Below are 21,843 nucleotides of genomic sequence, written 5' to 3'. Positions count from 1 at the left end.
AGTTAAACCAGCTGATAGAAGGCAGATTCATCGAGTTTTCTGAGTTTTCATCAAGTTCCTTCTATCTTCTTGTCTTTTTCTTCTCATTCTATCGAAGGTGAAGCTGGTTTTTGTGGGTAAATTCATTAATTTTCTGAATTTGTTGGGGATGATTTTAGCAGATCTATTCAAAATTTCAATAAGAAGGATCATATTAAGACTGAATATTCATACCTTCTTTCTTATTTCCCACCTTTCAAAGTGAGCTTGGATAAGATTGATCTGATTGCAGACCTAGTTTTTGGATTAAAATCAGAATTTAGTTACCCTAGGGTGTGGAGTTTTATTATCATTTTCTAAATTCATACATGTGAAAACTCCATTTTCATGACTAAGTATGAAAAAATGAAGTAAAAACTTCAACCACTTAGTCATTCAAAACCTCAAATTTTAAGTGGAATTTTGATTTCTAACTTAGGCTTCATGTGTTTTCGCAGATTTCAGTCACAATGAAGTTCCAAGTAGACAAGGATGCTCCTCCTGAAACAAGGATGAACTCAAAATGGAAGAATGTCAGTGATACCAACCTCAGACATATCGATCTGAGGGAGTTTAAGAAGAGGATGTTCGGCTTGGACAACCTTGTGCCTACTGTGACCGCACATAAGATGATGAGGAGTGGCATCGTGCATGCCGCTGGCTTTCTCCCTGCTATGCAGTGCACGAAGTTGGTAGTTGAGTGTGCTAGGCACTATAACCTTGTCAGTAGAGATGTTATAGCACCAGACGGAAGAGTGTTGGCCAATATCAGTGATGTGGCCATAAGGGAAGCCTTTAGAAATCCGGAATATCACAATGCTGTATATGTGACCAAGGATGAGGCCACTCAAATGTATCAAGACCACATGGAGGAGTACGAGGCCATCATAAATCATTCATGGCTGGACAAACCTAGAAAGGGTGCCTCTAAGATGTCAAAGAAGAACTTGGTGAAGGCATATTTTAAAGAAGATATTGGAGACATGATTGTCCTATTGAACCGAATAATGGGTAATATACCCAAGGCGCTCCATTTGAGCCTTGGATGTATTACTTCATAAATGAGATAATGAATGGAGTCAAGATGATTGACTGGGCTCAGATGATAAGCAACAATTTGGACAGCCAGCTGAGAAATTTGGAGGGGGATAGAATCTTTTACTTGAGTTCATATTTGTTCTATTCCCTTGCTAGAACTTATAGATACAGAGGCCTCACCTGTAGAGGAGAGGTGGGAAACAAGGAGAACCAATTTGCTGTTTACGATTGTTACCCCTAGCTGCATATGGAAGAAAAATTACATTTCAAGAGGGTTAATGATGCATTTTTGATGCATATCACACGAACACTGCAAGGTGGATTACATCAGAGACTCTCTCAAGAGTCTAAGGACCTCATAAGCAGATTCGGGTATTGGCATATCCAATACCCAAGATTCACCTATATCAGAATTTAGGGATTTTCTAGATCTCCGTACAAGCTCCCAATTTATCCCACCAATCGAGTTGTGCTGTTGGAAGTTGTGAGGCAACTGGAGAACTTCATGACGGTTCAGAGAGAGAAGCAAAAGAGGGCAGGAACATCTTCTCTCACTATTGGAAATGGATTGGAGACATGTCCATCATCACAAGCTGTTGCCACTGTGGAGAAAGAGCTGGCATGGTATCCCTTCTACCAATACAAGGCAAGAAGGAACTTTGATCCGTTTCGTAAGATGAAAAAGGTAAAAGGAATTGTATTTGAACACAAAACTGATCTGGAGGATTATTGGGCTAATGCAGCCGATAGTTTCGAAATCAGAAGAAGATTTTGGTCGAGAATTCCCCTAAGTATGGTGAGAGCAACGAAAGTATTTAGGGTCGCTGATCAAGTAGAAGACAATCCTAAACTTGAACAACTGGGTTTTGAGAAGATAAGAAATGAGCCACTTGCCTTGATTGATTGGGCAGACAGGGAACGGTCAGATTTGGCCGACCTCATGAGATCAGTAGTTGAATACTCCAAGTGGTGGACATCTGAGAAGACAAAGCAGCTAAAGTCCAAAGGTGTTGCCTTGACTTATGATTTGATGGGAATGGATGACTCTATGTCTTCCAACCATGGTATTTCTTCAGGCAATGCTCGGAATCCAGAAAGTGTTGGGTCCCGGAAGAGAAAAGAACCTGCCAGAAGTTCTGGAAAGGCCATGGGAAAGAAAATTGTTGGGGAAAGACGTGAATCAAATGAAGGTCATTCCATTTTGAGTGCCGCATCTGCTTTGCCTGACCAAAATACAATTGAAGAGCAGGAGATGGACACAGATATAGGGGATAATGAAGTAAGAGTGCTTTCTCCTTTGGTTGAAGAGATAATGAGAGAGGCTGTCCAAAATCCAGCCAAGGAACCAGTTTTTACTAGAGCTTCAGAGGTTGAAGAACCTTAGCCTCCAAAGGTTTTTCTTGATGGTATAGTTACTGGACATGGAGAAATAGATGGTGGATTTGATAAAGATACTATGGAGCAATCAACCATTCCTGATTGGCTGAGGGAAAGAATAAAGGCTAAGGCTCCTAAGGAAGCTCTTTTAGAGGAGAACACAACAACATTCTTGGCTATGGTGAGTAAACCAGTTGAAATAAGACAACCCAAACTAGCCAAGAGAGTCTCTTTAATTCAAAGAGATAGCGCATGATTCAAATTAGTGCAAGTAGCTGTAAATAAGGTAAAACTCGGGATAACGTCACTCTTGAGGATTATAAAATCACTACTGTGAATTTGGGTAAGCCTACTCAGGCCCAAGAGATCCAGGATTTTGATGATTCTTGCAACTCTCTCAAGGCAAGACTAGCCAAGGAAAAGGAAAAAAGAAAGAAGAATGAAGATGAAAATGAGCAATGGAAGAGATATGTTCAACATTTGACAAGACCTATAGATCGGGAGGAGGTGCCTGTTACCTTGCCCATACCTCTTCTGCAAGAGTCATTAAAAGATTATGAAGACATGAAGACAACCTTCAAAGAAGTAAAAGAATGGATTGTGGATGCCTCAAAACGTGCTGACATACTCATTGAGAACCTGATAGCAGCACATGACTCTACATCTTCCTTATTAAGTAGAATTTGAGACATAGCTGAAACTTGGGAAGATATTGAGGATATTTAGAGGAGGATTATTCCACATCTAAAGGTAATTAGAGGAATTTCTCAGCATGATCTTGTAAACAAAAGAGTCATCCAACTCAGTGACTTGTATGATTTCAGCACTTGGTACTTTGCCTTGGTTACAAGGGCTGAATCTTTGACAAAATCCAAGGCTAAGTGTGTAGAAATTGAAAAAACCGTCAGAGATATTCAAGACAAGATTTTCTTTGTGGCAGCTTAGATATTGCAACAGGATGAGGTGTGAGAGAAGCATCTGTGTGTAGAGAATTTGAAGGTCAAAGTTCAAGGAAACGTCTTCAAAGTTTCACGGCCAATTCTCAAGGAAAATCTCTCCAGAGTCTCGAGCTTCATGTGCATAGATGAAGATTTCCTGACACAAGCATTTGGTTGGGAAGATACTCCCGCCACCTGTACTGATGATGTGGATATGGTTGACTTCCAAATTGGCAACTTGCCAAGTGTCACCATAGAGGAGGTGCGACTTATTTTGTCCAAGTACATCAAATCTACAAAGAAGGAAACTGGACACTCACCCCAGTGAGAATAGCAACTGCACCACTTGTATTCTTCCTATTCATTTTTAACTGATAGAGTTTTTGGAAACCCTAATTAGGATTTGTAGCTTTCAATCTGGGCCCTTGATCATTGTTTGATCTCGGTCGTTCATTGTTTTCTGGAAAACTATATAAGGCTACCTCCTCTCATTTGGAGAGTGTGAGGTTTTTGATATATTGTTGCGTGAAGGTCATTTTTCAAATAGTACATTTCATGTGCGCTTTCTCTTAAGGCTTTGTAATCTCTGTTATTTGAGTGATTAGCATGGTTTCAGTTTCCTCAACATATTAGTTAGAACTTAATTTAGATTTGCTTTCAAGTTGTTAGAGATGAATGAAGGATTTGATAAGTATTAATTAGCGGTGTATTTCCGCTCATACTTTTGGTGAATGGATGATTTCCATTTTACTATGCAAAGTTAGTCTGAGCCTATCCCCTGTGTATGCCAAAACTTCGATCATAAGCACAACCCATTGAAGATTGCACCTGCTTTGTGTAGTTGTCCTTAGTGTGGCGAAGCAAAGTGTGGTTTCCCGATAACACCTAGTTAATACCGTCTCCAGAATTCATAGGTTTAGATCAGCTTTCTTAACCCTACCCCCTTTTCCCCCTTTTGAAAGTCTAAATCTCAAAAAATCCAAAAAAGAAAAAGAGAGCCTGAAATTGACAAATTTATCTAAGTCCAGAAGCTTGAAAGACATTTGTAAACCTAAGTCCCCCTTGAGATTTTCAGCATACACTACCCAACCCAAGTAGCTATCCCACCAAAGTCGCTTGTTCGCACATATAGACCTTGGAATCGCCATATGATAAGCGGTGATTTTTCAGGAGAGGATAGAATACCTTTGGGTATCTTATTCTAATGTTTGATATATGATAAAACGTACACCAACAAACCGGAAGATTGTTGGGAGGATGAAACAAGTTCTTTGAACAGATTATTTCATTGGCAAATGGAGGACTATGAAGTCTTCCACCCCAACTGCAACATGCTACAAATCGACAAAATTGAGGAAGTGCAAAGTTAGTACGCAAGCCAAGTCCTAACATTCCATATGGGGTTAGGCTCAAGGGAACTGTACAAGGTTGGGTTGTATGTAAAGGGGAAGAAAAATTTGAGGGAGTCGTATGGGAGTGGAGGTGAGCCATATGAATGAGGGAAAGGAAATCCATACATGAGCTTGCACGTGCATTGGGGAACCCTACAGGGTTGAGGAATGGATCACACACGAGCTATGTATAAGAACTATATAGAGGGGGAAAGTAAATCCAAAGGAACCGTACGCATTGAAGTTGAGCACACCATATGAAGGAAGCATAGGTGACAAGTTCGTATGACAATTGAAGTATGCCAAAATCCGTACAACGCACATAGAGACCCGTACAAGGATGGAGATAAACCATATGAAACACAAGGGAATCCGTACATGGTGAAGACTTGGTCGTACGTGGAAGCAACAGGTTTGTACTTGTTTCACTCAAGTCTGTACGTGGTGGAGGTTTGGCATAGTGAAATGCACAAAGGGAAGTTTCCTAGGATATCGTATAGAGTAGAGAGGAACACATCATACGGGCATCACCATTCATACGTTGCAGGACCAAGGGAGGAAGCAAAACTGTAGGTGCAAGGAGGTCGCCAAGCCATATGGAAACATACCACACGAACAAGAACACCATATGAAGAAACAAGTTGAGGAGGTTGCCGAGCCATATGGAAACATATTGTACGAACAAGAACACCGTACGAAGAAACGAGATGAAGAATTTGTACGTAGAGGGGAGTCTAGCTGTATGACCTTTACCATACATGATCAAGCCGTATGTGAGGAAGCATTACAAGTCGTACATGGAGGTGCCACCTGGGCCATACGGGATAGACCCTACCAAACAACACGTGGTAACAATTTTGGTGCCTACGTCGTACAATCATCTCAGTGCCATCCTTCCATAAGTATTCAACACATAGGGGACCGACATGTCATCTTGGAATCTCACTGGAGAGTACGACTTGAACATAATTTTGATAGTGAAATCACTATTTTCTAGCCTCATCAACATTTGGTGTGGCTCTAAAGGTCATAATTTGGTGTTGGCGGCAGAGGCACTACCCCTCGACCCCACCCTGTATCACGACAGGGAGCACACCCTAGGCATTGCCTCAAGACCCTACGAGGGGCGTTGCCAGTTGACCTTGCTAGGGGCACTACCCCCAGACCCCCGCAAGGGGTGCTGACCCTTGACCTTGCTAGGGGTGTTGCCCCCAAAATCCCATCTGATTTGTCATGTACGCTACATGTCGGGGTTATTTAGCCTAAGTCATTGTGTCCACTCTTGTCGTTAGTCTTTCCAAATATTACTTGATGTTTACTTGTTTGGAAGGCAACTTTTTCTTTGGGGGGGATGATGTAGTTGGCATAAAATGCCTATTGTTATGTTTGATAATATCATTATCTGCCAATGTATTAATTGTTTGTATTAAGTGGGTTGTCACTCTCGGGTAGTTAATGTGTCGGTTGGTTGACGGTTGTGTTCCTCTCGGGCCCTCGGCAATCATTGGGTCCTTTAAATATGTTGTGTACTGCCAAGGAAGGTAGTATGGTATAGTCGGATCGATTGTAATCCATGGCTGACCATGTCCGGTCTTCTACTCTATAATAATTTCATGTGCGAATAAAGATATATTTTACTGCCATGTCTGGTATGCATTGTCATGTATATTATTATTTCTTGTATTTAATTTATCAGGTATAGCAGTAAACAATCGGTGGCATACATCTAAGGCTATCGATTAGGAACATCACCATACATTGCAGACTTCTAGGGCCAAATCAGAAACAGCAATTACCTTATCGCTATAAGCGATAATGAAGACCTTTGTATACTTATAAAGTCTAGATCAGAAGCAACAAGCTATATCATCACTATAAGCGATAGAAAGCAGACTTAAGCATATTTCATATTGCCATATCAGGAACTGCTATAAGCAATATTGAAAAGACTTACAGCATATCTCACATCGATATATCAGAGACAGAGACAAGCATTTGGAAGGAGAGTTACAGCATGATTCACATTGGTATATCAGAAATCGCAGAGTGAACTTCATAAGTGCGGATCGGATTTTAGCAAGAGATCATCATTGCATAATCCCCATAGTCTATATCAGAGATAGCAATGATTATCCACCTTATTGCAGATCTGAATTCTTGATTAACATACAGTGATTAAGATCATCAAAAGATATTCATATACGAGTGGTATATCATATAGTGATCAAGATCATCATATTATAAGTGGTATTGATCGTATATCCCAAGGATAAACATTTATAAGTAGATCATAATATATCATTTTTATTCTAAGTGGTATCAATCATCGTCAATATTATTTATAAAGGATTTTTAGAGTCTTTGATTGGAAAGAAGTCTTGCAATTGAATATTTATAGAAAGAAGTCTCTTGCAATTGATTTTGTGAGTTGATAGGCCCTAATTCCTAAGAATTTATGAAAGATCCCCAACCCAATTTTAACCGAATCTGGTCCAATCTCTGAGGTTATTTGCTGATCAAGTCTTTGGCCAGCGTATGATGAAAGGGGTTTGACTGATTTTCTTGTTTTTTGTTTGGTTTTTTGAGTGTTTTTGAAAGATTCTTGAATGCTAAATGAAGGTAACTGCTGATACAAACTAAAATAATGCATAACACATGAAGAAGATAAATAAGATAACTTTCTTTCACTTAAAAAGACCAATGTACATACCATTAACTAAGCACTTTCTTTCACTTAAAAAGACCAATGTACATACCATTAACTACGCATATATGTCTGATACAAATTTCCAGTAGATGGAATATAAAATCAGCTCCAATATTAGATACAAACCCCAAATACAACCTAGGGTTTGATGCCCTTCTTTCCAAAATGGAGCAGCTGGCTGAAAATAAGCTGGAAATGAGTGGTATTGACCTAAGTCACAGGATACAGCGATTTTCATGGATGAGGTTCGAATTTAATCAAATTTCAAACTTCTATAAAAAAAATCGAATTTAATCGAATTTCCTCTATAAAGCACTGCTATCCGCCTCTAAACCCAACTCAGCTGGTCATGGGTATTCTTTGTAGATGCTTTGTATCTATTGGGTCATGGGTGTCTGCAACTGCTGGGTCGCCCTCAGATTTTCTCCAACAAGGGTCGCTATTCGGATAATTTATTAGAAGTATACATATATTTAAAAATAAACAAAATTATTAAGGGGAATTTTATCCGAATTTTTCCCTTGTTGAATTTCATCCAAATTTCATGGCTGTCGAATTCGAATTCGAATTCGAACCTTGTGACTTAGGTATTGACCTCTAGAAGGTGTGCCCTGCAATTAATTGAAGAAAATCTGCCCTCAAACTGATAAATCTGTACTCAAAACCCCAATTAAGGCTTCCATCTGCATACTGAAGCTGAATATTGATGAAACCTGTCACTAGGAGAGATAGGTTTTCGTCTAAATCTCCAAATTCTCCCAGAAGTTTTCGTTCCTGGAAGCTCCAAGCTACTCAAACCCTCAAGCTTGCTACTATTCTAAAATTTGAAGACATAAGAATGAATCCAAATGATAGACAAAATGTCTTTTTATCTATTTTGGGGTTACTATTTGGCTTAAAAATCATAAAATAACATTGAGGGTCTAATTCCTCATTGTGAACTTGGCCCCCTTTTTAAAAAACAACTTAAGTTACTAGGATGGGGGCAACTTTTCACTATTCCTCTTATGTTTCTTTGTTACCATTCACTTTTTACTATTCCCTTAAGGCCGACTTTAATATTTCAATTTTAATCATGGATTCAACCCCAAAACTCCAATTTGAAAGGCCCGTAAAGCTCCCCGCTAAGCTCCACAACCCTCGGTTGGGTCCCCAAACCATATTGTTGACCTATGGGACCCTAATAGTAGGCCAACCTCCGCTAAAGTCTGAGATGCCTAAGGAAGGGACATTACAATTTACATAAGGGGACATTACATTGGTTAAGTCCTAGGATGTGACTAGGCACCTTAATGTTTGTTTGAATGTTAGCCTTTCCTCTAGCTAGTGGCCTAATATTTTCAAACATCTTGGTCTAGTATTGTGGAGCCAAAAAAGATTGCTTTAAATGGTTGCTCTTATTGAATGAGTTGTTTTGTTCTTTACTCTCCTCCAATACGAACCTCTACCCTATCTGTAGGATCCTCAAGACTTTGAGACTCAAAATATCTTTTTTGATTGTTTCCATGCTTGAGAGATTTGGCTTTTATTCTTTGTTGACTTGGGGGGTTGGGGTTAAGGGGCAACTTGACTTGGCATGCGACTCTTTTTGGCTATGTGAATGGATTAGGTAGATCTTTCAACTTGTTTTGGCATATTCTTTCCATTGAAATTTTGTGGTTTTTATGCTAATGTAGGAAATAAAGACTGGTTCTAGGACAAGAGGAGGGAGCTTAGTGAGTCTTCTAGAGTACTCATATTTCATGATATTTCTATGTAGGTGACTATAACTTTGGAGATCTCTAAGGACAAATTTTAGAAGCTGTTGGACAGTGGATAGGTGGAGATAAATAGATCTGAGGTCAAGTATGCTAGACATTGGCCCTATGCTTGGGAGAACAATGATACCATGTGAGATTTACCAAGGAATCTTGAGCAAAATGAAATAATAAACAAATGCAAATTGTTGGCTCTTGAAGAGATGATTGATTGAATTGATCAAATGAGGTAAATGAGGTTACATATATAGGAAATGGGAGAATTTGAATTCCCTATTTTGGAAGGAAAAGTAGGTAAGCCTACCAACCACCAGCCTCAACTATCTAGCCAACTAAGCATGACACCCTAAGCATGATTACAAACACAAACAAATTGTAGAACTGCTGTTAACTGGGGCCTTTTCATATGCTTTTGTTACTCAAACAATTGTAAAAGTGAAGATGTAAATTACAACTGCTGTAATTTTATTGCCTTTTTGAGCTCAAACTTTGGATCATGGGATCAGATTCTTATAATCTCGTTTGCTTGTTTTAATTTCTTTCTGCTCTTTCATCCCCAATACCTTTTTTTCCAAATAATGCAATAGCTGAATCTGGAAATGATCATATAGTTTCATGAAAGATTTGTTGCAATGGTAGAACTAACATCTTTTTATTATTTGGCACATGTAGCTGTTAAAAGTAAAATATATATTCTGTCTTTTTCGCCAGGGTATTTGCTATAAGATTGGTTCTTGGAGGACCAGCACCTTGTGAGCTTGTTGATGTAAAGATATGCTTGACATTCAGGATTTTTATCCAGCTTCCAAATGGCTCCACGTTTTGCTCCACTCAAGATTTGGACCTTGTTCGCTCAGAGGTGATTTATCTTTTAAATTATCATGAAAATGGAAGGTATCTGAACTTAATGTCGTGAAGATGGTCGTCGTTGATGTTTCAAAGAAATGATGATATTGTTTTTACAGAGACATATCTATAATGCACACTTGATGGAAGCATGGAATGATCACTTGAAAAACATGCTAAACATTTTAGAGAGAATATTTAGTTAAATGAGTTTGGGAGTAGCATTTATCCACATTGAACTCCAGGACAGTTCTTTATAACAAACAAGAATCCCATGTTGCTGATCATATTATGTTTCCATTCATCACAGGTTTCGTACCTTAGATATGGGCTGATGGTTCGGCATGTTATGGACAAGAAGAGCCCTATATATGGCCATACCTTACAAAGTTTGCATGAGGGAGACGCTTCATTTTCACTAACTATCATGGGGCTGGAAAGGTCATCTATGCAACCTATATTTCACCTTGAGGTAGATTATAGTGAATCTTCTTTCAGACCTCCTTTATTCTATTGAATTTTGTTGTCATGGCAGCTTTCATTATGAAATTAACTCAATCAACTAGGCTTAGAGTTCTTAAATTTATAAGCTTCCCCAATTTTCTATCCATTTATATTGTTCAAATATTCTTTCAAATTCATCTTTCTTTCTTTTAATGGAACATGTAGTTTTACTTTATTGCAAATTTAAACGTAAATTCTTTCCTGATATTCTTATCATGTGATTCTATAGTTAGGTTTTAATTCATAAGCCACTGATATTTTGATGTAAGAAAGTTACCTTGTTTACCGTTTATAAAATGTTTCAGGAACCAAAATTCTTACTGAACTCATTGCAAATACCTTGAACCTAGTTATCTAGACTTTAAAACATCCAGATTTGGTGTTTCGGATGGGATGAGCCTAAGGTTTTTCTTTGATTTTATTTATAGAAAATATCTGTAAGATTATAATTTTTTTTGATAAACTTCAAAATAAAGCAGATTTAGATTTAAGAAAGGCATATGAAATAGTTTTTATGCATTCAGATCCTCATCTTGTTTGTTGCAAGAAATAAGAGTAGACAACAAGGCAAAACTAAGATTGGAATGTGAATCTTGAACACCTTCGCTTGGACATTTCTTTGCACTTGTCCATCAAGGATGATGGACATTTTCTTGGCTGCACTTGATCTTAAGGATGTTGAATGCTGCTCTCATTCACCTTCTGTTTGATCTGCTGTTAGGTCATTTTTCTGGATATATTGCTGGCTTTGACAATTTCAAAGATTATGAGCTATGTTTATTATGTATACGATGTAATTCCTTTTGGTATGACATATATAGGTTTGTCTATAAAGAATTAAAATAAGCACATGTATTTTTTATGGTTTCGTCATCTTCACTTATTTTTTTTTCTATAATTATATAAAAAGTAATAATTTCTACTCTTGTTTAATTAGAATTTTACCATTTAGCCATTTTTCAAGGGTTTGGGGGATTTCGTTTCTGAATGTGTTTGCATTGTGAAAATCATACTATTTTCCGAGTTTTGTGCAATGTATCATTAATAATAGATATTTGCAAACCTTTCACAAACAAATAACTATCTTCGGTTGACTTTCTGCAGCATAAGCAATTGCCTTGACCTGTGAATAACATGTTAACTGGGATGCTCATAGATTTATGCTAGGCACGTTAATATAAATAGTGGATAATTCCTTGTTGACCTCTATTGATACATCTTTTTTTGGTTTCTTTTTCTTTTCTTATAAAAGTAATGTGAGATCTATTGGGGTCCTTGCTCATGAAATATGGACACAAAATACATACATTAACTCGTTAACAATGAAAGAAGGCACCTCTAAAGCTAATCCTTACAAGCCAAAAGGCTGCCATTAAGCTCCCTGTTGAAAAAACAAAACCCTGACATGCCAAAGTGCTAGCAAAGCAGACATCAGCACATAGCAGATGCACTCACCACCCCCTGTTCAACACCTTTTCCAACCCTCCCAGCCCCTGTACCCAAGCAACTGCCAACACCAGCATGGCTCTAAATCTGCTTGTGCACATACTCATACTGCTGCATAAACAAGGCTCCTGAAAAGACCCCAGGAATTCAAATGTCCCATCTCAACACACCTCTAGAGAGAGAGGGGAGGTAATACTGACGGGCCAACTCCAGTCTGCCATCTTTGTGTGTGATCAACAGTGAATTTATCATTAAGGCCTGATCTCTGCAAAAATTGACCAACTCCTATTGGTACATAGTCTAAATTTCATCCCTCAAAGATTGAATATCCTCATGCACATAGAGGCCATGAAACTCAGGAGAATCCATTTCTGCTGCTGAGGAAAATGCCCCCATCAGCACTATCTACACTGCTGCATCTGAGAGCAAAACGTGATAATTTGTTGCCTAATTGCTTTTGTGGGCACCGAGTCCTCTAGTGCTCTGATGAAATCTATTGCAGTGGTGCTCCTTGACTTGAAATGACCAATTTTCGTGATGCCCTCAGGCCCAAGAAACATTTTAACGTATGCTATCGCAAGTTTTTGGGATAGGGACGGGTGTAATGTCTCTTTTTATCAGACCTCAGAAAATTATTAAATAATTAAAATTAAGCTGTCAAAAAATAATAAATTAGAAGATGACAAATTCTATTGATTTGTAATTGTTCTTAAAAGTGACTTAAGTTATGTCGCTAGTCACTGAGGACCAAAAACACAGTTTAAAGGTCATGTTTTCGGTGGGAAATGAGAAGATTAAAAGAAAAATTAAAAGATCTTGCCTCAAAGAAAGCTATAAAAGCAGAGGAGAGGAAAGGAATTCATTCGGAAGATTTATAATTTCTCTTTCTAAGATTGTTGCATTTGACCAAACTCTCACTAGCAGGATGAACACCCCAATGGCTTCTTGACAGACAAAAATCCAAAAGGCTGAAGATAAGAGCAGTTCCATTCAGGGATCAATAGTGACTTGAATATTTGTGATTTGGGGATGAAAACCCTTGGATGCCGTTGCAGCAATTCCATAAAGAAATTGCTTTTGTGTTGAATAATGGAGTTAACCAAATTGAGCTGAAAATGGATATCTTTTGATATGTTTTGACATGATTTCTAGTTTTCTTGAATGTAGAATGATGATAAAATAAGTGTTTGCAAAATATTGGAAATTGAAGAACTACCAAGATACTGATTTTAGATGGATCAGTTGTGCAATTCTAGGGAATCAGATATATTGTAATTGTTTTTAAAACATTGAGGAATTTGTGAAAAATGTAGTGCATTAAACAAGGCACAAAAGAAAGCAATAGGTAAAATTGCAACTTGTTGAAGGATTTGTAGGTTTGAAAATCAAAGGTAACATTTATGACAACTACCCTTGTGTGGTATGAGGTTGAAGTGGTATGATAGCTTCCGTTTATGAAGCGAATGGGTTTGTCAATGGGTTGAAGTTGGGCTTGTAGGTTGTGAATGACTATTGAGACGCCATTTATTAGGTTAACTAGAGGTGAAAGGAGAGAGTTGTAGTTGTTCTATTTTAAAAGAGTTCATGTAGATGATGTATGGGCATGAAACGTTAAAAGGGGAAAATATTATTCACTGGCGGTCCATTGTGGAAGTGTTTGAAGGCTGTTGGATGTCTAAAGATTGCATGACAATATTATGATGGGTTTGGAGGTCGTCTAGGTGTATATGTAGAGCTGAGTTTGATTGGAAAGTGGTCATTAGGGTTACAAAAACTAGACACAAACGATTGAAAGTAAACTCGAGCCATATGAAGGGATTTGATTTCTATAGGAATGTTTGCAGCAACTACCATTAGTGTTGGCATTAGAGAAAACACATAATGACAACTATGGAGGTGTTTGCCATCTCTTCAAAGATTTGCATATCAACAAATCCTTTGTCTGGTCGCAATTCTATGCATATGAATTTTGGAAGACAATCCTATTGGTGTGAATGGTGCTAAATCTATAGAAATGGTAAAGGACATGAAATGGTGAAGAATCGCTTACAAGGGATCTCCAATTTTGTAATAAAGATTTGATGTGATTTCTAATTTGCGTATTTTATTATTTATTTTGTGACAGAATTGTTATGTTGGATTTGATGTTATGACAACTTCTAGCTCAGTTGAATGGTAAACTAATTATTGCATATTTATATTATAAAAAATAAATAAAATAGAAATGTTTAAACTTTTCTATGTAACAAGCTCTCGTCGAGTAAAACAAAGTATAATGAAACATCAATACCAAATTGCCAAAAGTATAATGAAACATCAATACCAAATTGCCATTCTGTGAAACAATTATTAGAACTCAGTAAAGAATTAAACAAATTCATTACGTTGGTATTAAAGCCACAAATCATCCCAACATGTGGAGTGTAATTTTCTATTGACGAATTCAGTATTATGTGTTAGTGATCAGCACTTGCATGTCAGCCAGAAAGATGACAACGATTGAGATGGATGTAGGGATACCCTTTTTTTAACCCAGTCTTTGAGGTGGAATTCTAGGATGACCATGTTGAGGGGGATGTTCATAAGAAATGTGCCTCAACAAAAATCAGTGGAGGCTTTCAGCTTGCTGATTTTTTTAATTTTAGCAACCAATGATAATAAAATGGACCATTTTGACAATGAGCAGGAACCTAAACCAAGAGTATAGGAAATCAAGCAAATGGTTGAACGGGCTACTAAGCTACAAGAAAAATAAAAAAATGACACAAATTTCTGTCGGAAGTATAAGTATGATTTGATAAATGATGAGATACGACCTAATGTTTCCAACATTCCTAGTATCATGAAAACTCAAAATGATGATAGCACTTGGGAAGGACACCAAGAGTACAATCTCATGGAGCTAAAGGAGATAAACTCTCATGATGATATGCTTTCTACAAGGGATCAATATGGCATATTGATAGACTTTGCATTTTCAGGATTGCTTTGGAGAGAGGAGGACCATCATCAAATAAAGATTGGTTATGAGGCAAGTATCCTTCCTAGCATAGAAGCCATAAGTGCTACCAAAAGATTTCAATAAGATTCCTTGAAAATTAGCCTAGCATAGTGTTGTGACGTTTTCACACATCGCCCCATTGCAAATGGGGACCCCTGTTTTTTGCTTTTTAGGGTTTGTTTTTTGGTCTTTTAGGGTTTTGTTAGTTAGCCTTTGCATTTTGAGTGCTGTCGGGGAGATCAATAGGATAGCAGGTCCCGCTGGAGTGAAGTCCTGATCCTGAAATTTGGCTAAGTCTGGAATGTCCTGATCCTGAATTTGACTAAGTTTGGAAACTGAAAAACCTCAAAAAACTAGATTTTGCAATATAACTCCTGGAGGTCTGAAACCACTCTCAAACATCCTGAAAGTATATATGGAATATAACTTAAAGGAAAGTATAAGAAAGAAGAAACATAGAAGGAAATGTCACTTATACTTAAATGTTATATTCCATTAAAATTGTCCTGATAGAGAGTTCGAAAAATCAAATTTCGCTCCTGACCTTCACTGAGGTTCCAGAGCGAAAAGCGCTCCTGTCCCTCTCCAAGGGTCCAAGGCGAATCGCTCATGTCCCTCACCAAGGGTCCAGAGCGAAAAGGCTTAGTGGAGTCATTCCTGACCTTGTTTGGACAAATTGAGACATCAAAGGCATGATGGAGGACAAAATGAACGTGATAGAGCATCCAAACTTGATTAAGGACGATGAAATGATGGAGTATTTGTCTAGAAAGGTAAATTCGCTCCTGTCCCTCACCAAGGGACCAGAGCGATTTTATTCATATACACATTTTTAGACCTTGTTTGGACTCGAACTTTTATTCATGGCGTGTAAAGAGATGATATTTTCCTCAGCGAAGGAAATTTGAAGTGAAAAGTAAAAGGATTTGGCCCTGAGAGCAAAAATCGCTCCTGTCCCTCACTGAAGGACCGGAGCTTGAATTCCAATTTCGCATTATCCTTGCAAGATTTAAGTGGTTTTGCGATTTGAGGAGGTCAAGGGAAGTATGTTTTGCCCGTTGAATATAACTTAAGTACGCCACAATGAAGAAAATCGGCCTAAGTAACAAGTTCACCCCTGTCCCTCTCCAAGGGACCAAGGTGACTGGCTAGGGCGCTCCTGTCCCTCTCCAAGGGACCAGAGCGATTTTCCCTCAAGACAAGATTTGGGCAAGAGAAAAACAAGTTTTACGTTTGAGGTGGGTGAAGGAAGACGCAATCGATCCATTGAAGATAATTTTCGAAGTTAGCAAAGGATGAATTGGCTTGTAATTGCAAAGGTGCTCCCGTCCCTCATTGAAGGACTGGAGCTTGAATTTCAAATTTGCACTGTTCTTGCAGGATCAAGACAATTTTATGATTTGAAGAGACCAAGGAAAACATGATCTATCCATTGAATATAATTTGGAAGGCTAACAAAGGACAAATAAGCTTGGATTTGCAAAATAGCTCCTGTCCCTCACCAAGGGACCAGGGCGAAAATGCTTTAAAGTGCACTCATTTCAAAGATCGAATAAATTGAACTTGAAATTCTAAGTAAAAATGCCATCTTGGACGTCAAAAATGAGGTCTTGGACGTAAAAAACAAGAAGTGTGAGGTCTAGAATGAGATCGCTCCTGTCCCTCACCAAGGGACCAGAGCGATCTTGTTAATAGCCATTATTTTTCATGATTGGGCGCCAAATATCCTTCAAATTACATTAAATGCCAGATTCGATAAAACCTTGAAATATTTTTGGCATTTAATAAAAGCGCATGGTATTTAATAATTAATTTTGAGCCTAAAAAAATCGAATTTTTTAATTATAAAGGCATTTAAAATTAATTATTATTATTTAAAAAAAATAAAAATAAAATTGGAGCGCTTGGGGTATTATTTAATGTTTTTATCAAGTCGGCCTCTTCTTTTATTAATTTTTATTTATCTTTTGGCCTATATTTTCCAAGTCGGCCCATGGAAATAAAATGGTGAGCGTTCTATATATTTGAGGCATGTTTTTCATTATTCAAATCATTCACTCATCATTTCAAGTGCGATTTGGAAGAGCAATTTGAAGGAGCGAATTTCTACCAGGAGTGGAGACTAAGAAGGGCGAAATTCATATTGAAGGCTATGGGAGAGGCGAATTTCTTGCTACATTTGAAGGCGAATTTCCAGATCTTGAAGAAGCTAGCTAATGGAGGCGCAATTTTATCCAAGGGAGAGCTTTGATCTACATTTTGCCTAGCAAAATTCATCTATTTTTACATCATTTTTAGAATTAATTCCCAAGTGGAGGTATGGCGTAATCACCTTGGCACCATTTTTGAAGATTTAAATTTTGCTTTGAAAATCCTAAATTAGGAAATGATAACTCAAGATTTATCATGAAGTTTCCTAATTAAAATCTTGAATCTTCCTTTTAAAGTTTAATTTTTAGATTTCAAGATATATTACTAATTTTGAAATGTTGTGTAGGCATCAAATGGAGATCCCGGAGTTGGAAAATCAAGCCAGATCAAGGATGATCAAGCAAGGACAAGGACGACCTTCTTCGATCCAGCCTAGCAAGGACAAGGGCGACCTCCTCCAGCCTAGCACCGACAAGGACGACATTCTTTGGACTAACGTCATCAAGGGCGACTTCTCCAATCCAGTATTCCAAGGCAAGGTACATCAATCGTCCTGCACATCAAGGACACAAGAAGTCAAAGCAAAGGGTTCGTTGAAGAAGCAAATAGTTCCAGAAGAATTAATTAAGGCTAACTTCTCAACGTTACCAAATTGAGTATCAACCAAGTGTCAGACGAGGTGGCATCCCAGTCATCACTCCTCCAGTCGGATTGATCCACCTCAGCATGTCCAGATTCGATGTACCTAACTCATGGGAGGTGGCACAAACTCCGATGTACCTACCTGTTGACGTGTATTTTATACACAATCATACACAGAATAAAATACCTAAAGGCATCTTATCCTCTCTTGAGAAAATAGTCTCTAACTGCTGAAGATTCGCATAAAGGATCAGTTAGGTAGACTCCAAGGTTCTTTGATGTAGGGTCTCTACGTGTGGACAAGCTCCAGTGATATGATGTGATTTGCTGGAATCACAAGGGGACTTACATTGAACTTCCGATCTGCTTTGCTGGACACAGGCTCTTACTAACTTAGATTAAAAAAATGGAAAAAGGATAAGGGCGAAGAGAAGATCTAATCCTAATACTAAGAATGTAGGAGCAATGATTGATCTTTGACAAAACTCTAACTAGATCTTGTTTTGACATCAATGGAACATCTACACAAGACTAGTGCGATCTTCTATGGGAAGCTTTATGATGTTCAAATCATCACCGCAGGCATAGATACCATCCAAGTTGATGCATATCAATGAAGAGGCAACAAATTGAAATTGAGCTTAGGCTGAATGATTCCAGTTGACTACGCAAGGCAAGTCTGCAATCAACAAACTGCTAGTAGTATGGATGTACGAATTCCACCATCAATCAATCACACTTCCTCCATTCATCTAATTATCTACCATCTAAGATTGAAGACTTCAACAAGAAACCATGCAAATTGCAAGAAAACGACATATTTCACCATTACTTCAATGAAAATGGAGTTTGTTTACAATCAATGGCAACAATTTCTTGCCTTGTCCTCCTATTCTACTCTAATTGCTATTCTATCAACTATATTCTAACTCTTCCAACTATTTACAACTCTCTCTAATCATCTAAAATTCCTCTTTTACAAAATGAAATGCCTGGGCTTATATAGTGCCCACAATACAATTTGATGGCTTAGATCAATTCAAGATCAATGGCCAAGATTTTACAATGAAAACCCTAATTAGGGTTTGTTACAACCATTACATAACATTTAATGTTTGACCAATGATAAAATTGTATTGCTTGGACACATGTCCCTTCTAGAAAAATCGACCAATGGATAGCCGGGGTAGGTACATCGGAGTTTGTGCCACCTTCCATGAGTTAAGTACATTGAATCTGGACATGCTGAGATGGACTTCACTGATTGGAGAAGTGATGACTAGGACGCCACCTCATTTGACACTTGGAACTTGGTGGATATTCATCTTGATATTGTTGAGAAACTTGCATTAATTAATTCCTCTGGATCTATTTTGCTTCTTCAACGAGCCCTTGTTCTAACTCCTTGCGTCCTTGATGTGCAGGAAGATGATGTACCTCGCCTTGGAACGCTGGATTGCCCTTGATGATGTTAGTCCAAAGAAGGTCGCCCATGTCCTGGCTTGATCGTCCTGGCGAAGACCGTCCTGGATCCGGCTTGATTTTCCTTGATGAGACCTCCATTTGATGCCTACACAACATTTCAAAATTAGTACCATGATTTTGCAATACATAACATAAATTAGAGAGCAAATTTTAGGAAACTTAATGATAAGTCCTTTATTAATCATTTCCTAAAAAACGACTGAGCTAAGGAAAAACAAAATTCCAAAATTCAAAATTAAGGAAATGACGATGAACAATTCAAAATCAAGACAATAAAACCAATATCGCCATACCTCAGGAGAGAGCTAACTCTAGAATGCAAAATGAGGAATTTGCCTAGGCAAAAATCAAAATTTAAAGCCTTTGACTTGATCTTGAAGGATAATGAACGTCCTCCTTATTAATTCGCCACCCTTGGAATCTTTGATGTGTTCTTCAATGTCCTTGGCAAGTTCGCCTAACTTGAAACTTCAAGTTCGCCTCTCCTTTGGATAGATGTTTCGCCTTGGATAAAACTAGTGCCTTCTTTTGCTTGTGCGTCCTTGTCTTAACGTGATTTTCAAAGAATATCATATGTTTGGCCTAACATCGCCCTTGTCCCTTGGAGAGGGACAGGAGCGATCTTCATGTCTTCATGTTCATCTTGTATCTTTGACCTTCGTACCTCCATTGTAAGGCGAATAATATCATTGCTTGTGTCCTTTGCGCACGTCCCACTCGCTTTTGCAAGGTACCTTCGATGTTATAAGGATCATCGCCCTTGTCCCTTGGAGAGGGACAGGAGCGATCCACATTTTTTCCTTGATCTTGACGACTTTTAAACTTCGATCTCCTTTGCAATGTCCTTCAAAACGTCGTCCCTTGCCTTGTTTGTCCTCGCCTTGCCTCGTTTTGAAGGAACATGAGTGCCTTTGATGAGATCGCCTTGGTCCTTGTCCAAAGGACAGGAGCGATGTGAGCTCTATGTTCATTTTGGTGATTATTTTACGTTTGCAATCTTCGTGTATCATCCTCCTATCATACCATGGATCCTCCAAGACGTTGCGAAACCTTGACCTTACGTAAATCTCGCATGAATTGGCCAATATATCCAATATCGCCCTGGTCCCTTGGAGAGGGACAGGAGCGAAGTTTATCATTGCGAGCTTGTTCTTGTTTATTTCAACTTACAATTATCTTCAATGCGTGTAATAACGTCCTTTCGATCCTCTTGGTAACTTAACACTTGCTTGTCTTTTGAAATCGATGCTTTAATAGAAATATCGCTCTGGTCCCTTGGAGAGGGACAAGAGCGATATGGGTCTTAGAGTGCACATTCCTTCCATGTGATGACCTTTACAACCTTGCGCTTGATGGAAATGCTCTAAAATGTCTTCGCCACCCTTCGTCTTGACTTGGATCGGTCTTGAACCTTGGAGGAACGACCTTGAACTTGCGTAGAGAGTATTATCATCATCATCGCCCTGGTCCCTTGGAGAGGGACAGGAGCGATCCTTCCCTTGTGGCCACTATCTCACTTTGCCTGGTTCCAAGTTTATATTCAACGGACTCGTCCTTCTTCCCTCTATTCGTTCATGCCTTGACATCATTTGTAACTTTGCAAGAAAAGCAATTATATCAAAAATCGCTCTGGTCCCTTCCTGAGGGACAGGAGCGAACTAGGCATTTAATACTGTTATGGACGTCCCAAAAATCTTCAATTTATATTCAATGCATTCATCTCATGTTCTCCTTCGTTTTTGAACGTAAACTTACCTTGACCCTTGTCTGGATTTTGCAAAATGGAGGAAATCGCTCTGGTCCCTGGGAGAGGGACGAGAGCTACAAGGTACCTCGCCCTGGTCCCTTGGAGAGGGACAGGAGCGATTTAGTCAATATAGGTCATTTTCCTTCGTTTTTGCATCTCAAATTATATTCATTTGGCAAAGCATCTTCCTTTGGACGTCCTCAAATTGTTAAGTTATCAAAATCTTGCAAGGACAAAACGAAATTTGAATCGTAGCTCCGGTCCTTCACTGAGGGACAGGAGCGATCTTTCCCCTGGAGGCATTTCTGTGCTCATGAAAATCTTCAATTTATATTCAATGGAAAGATCTCGCCTTTCTCCATCACTTCCAATTCGTAATTCATCTTGACTCTGCAGGAATAGTAAGATATTTGAAAACGAGCTCCCGTCCTTCACTAAGGGACAGGAGCGATTTTGCTCCTACAGGCCAAAATATCATGATTTTACACATTTTATCACTTCACAAGGCGAAAACAAATCATTTGAAATGCCCAGGATCAAACTTCAAAAAAGTCAAAATTTGGTCAAAATATTCAATCAGACAAAAATTCATATTGACGGTCAACACTTAGACAAGTTTAAGCTCTGCATGAACATTCCAATTGAAAATTAGACCATTTTGGCGAAATCATTGCATTCAAAATTTGCATTCTAGAAAAGAAGCTCAAAAGCTCTCAAAAATGACTGGATTTTGGCTTGAAAAGGCAAAATTTAAAACCCTAAGGCTTGGCCCTAAATCCAGACGACCAACAAACT

At 38.4% G+C, this 21,843-nt stretch overlaps 1 protein-coding gene across 4 annotated transcripts in view; it reads left to right on the top strand.

Annotated features, from left to right (window-relative positions):
• Nucleotides 1-21,843, top strand: part of LOC131073294 (uncharacterized) — a 127,846-nt gene that overhangs the window by 48,231 nt on the left and 57,772 nt on the right. For all 4 annotated transcript variants that reach the window (XM_058009727.2, XM_058009719.2, XM_058009703.2 and 1 more), the window contains 2 exons: nt 9,938-10,085; nt 10,383-10,544. In XM_058009727.2, the coding sequence (XP_057865710.1) occupies nt 9,938-10,085; nt 10,383-10,544 (310 nt within the window). The remainder of the gene's footprint in view (nt 1-9,937; nt 10,086-10,382; nt 10,545-21,843) is intronic.

Source organism: Cryptomeria japonica, chromosome 9, assembly GCF_030272615.1.
Source record: "Cryptomeria japonica chromosome 9, Sugi_1.0, whole genome shotgun sequence".
NCBI lineage: Eukaryota > Viridiplantae > Streptophyta > Pinopsida > Cupressales > Cupressaceae > Cryptomeria > Cryptomeria japonica.
Note: the sequence above shows the minus strand (reverse complement) of the source record. Positions and strands in the feature narration are given on the sequence as shown.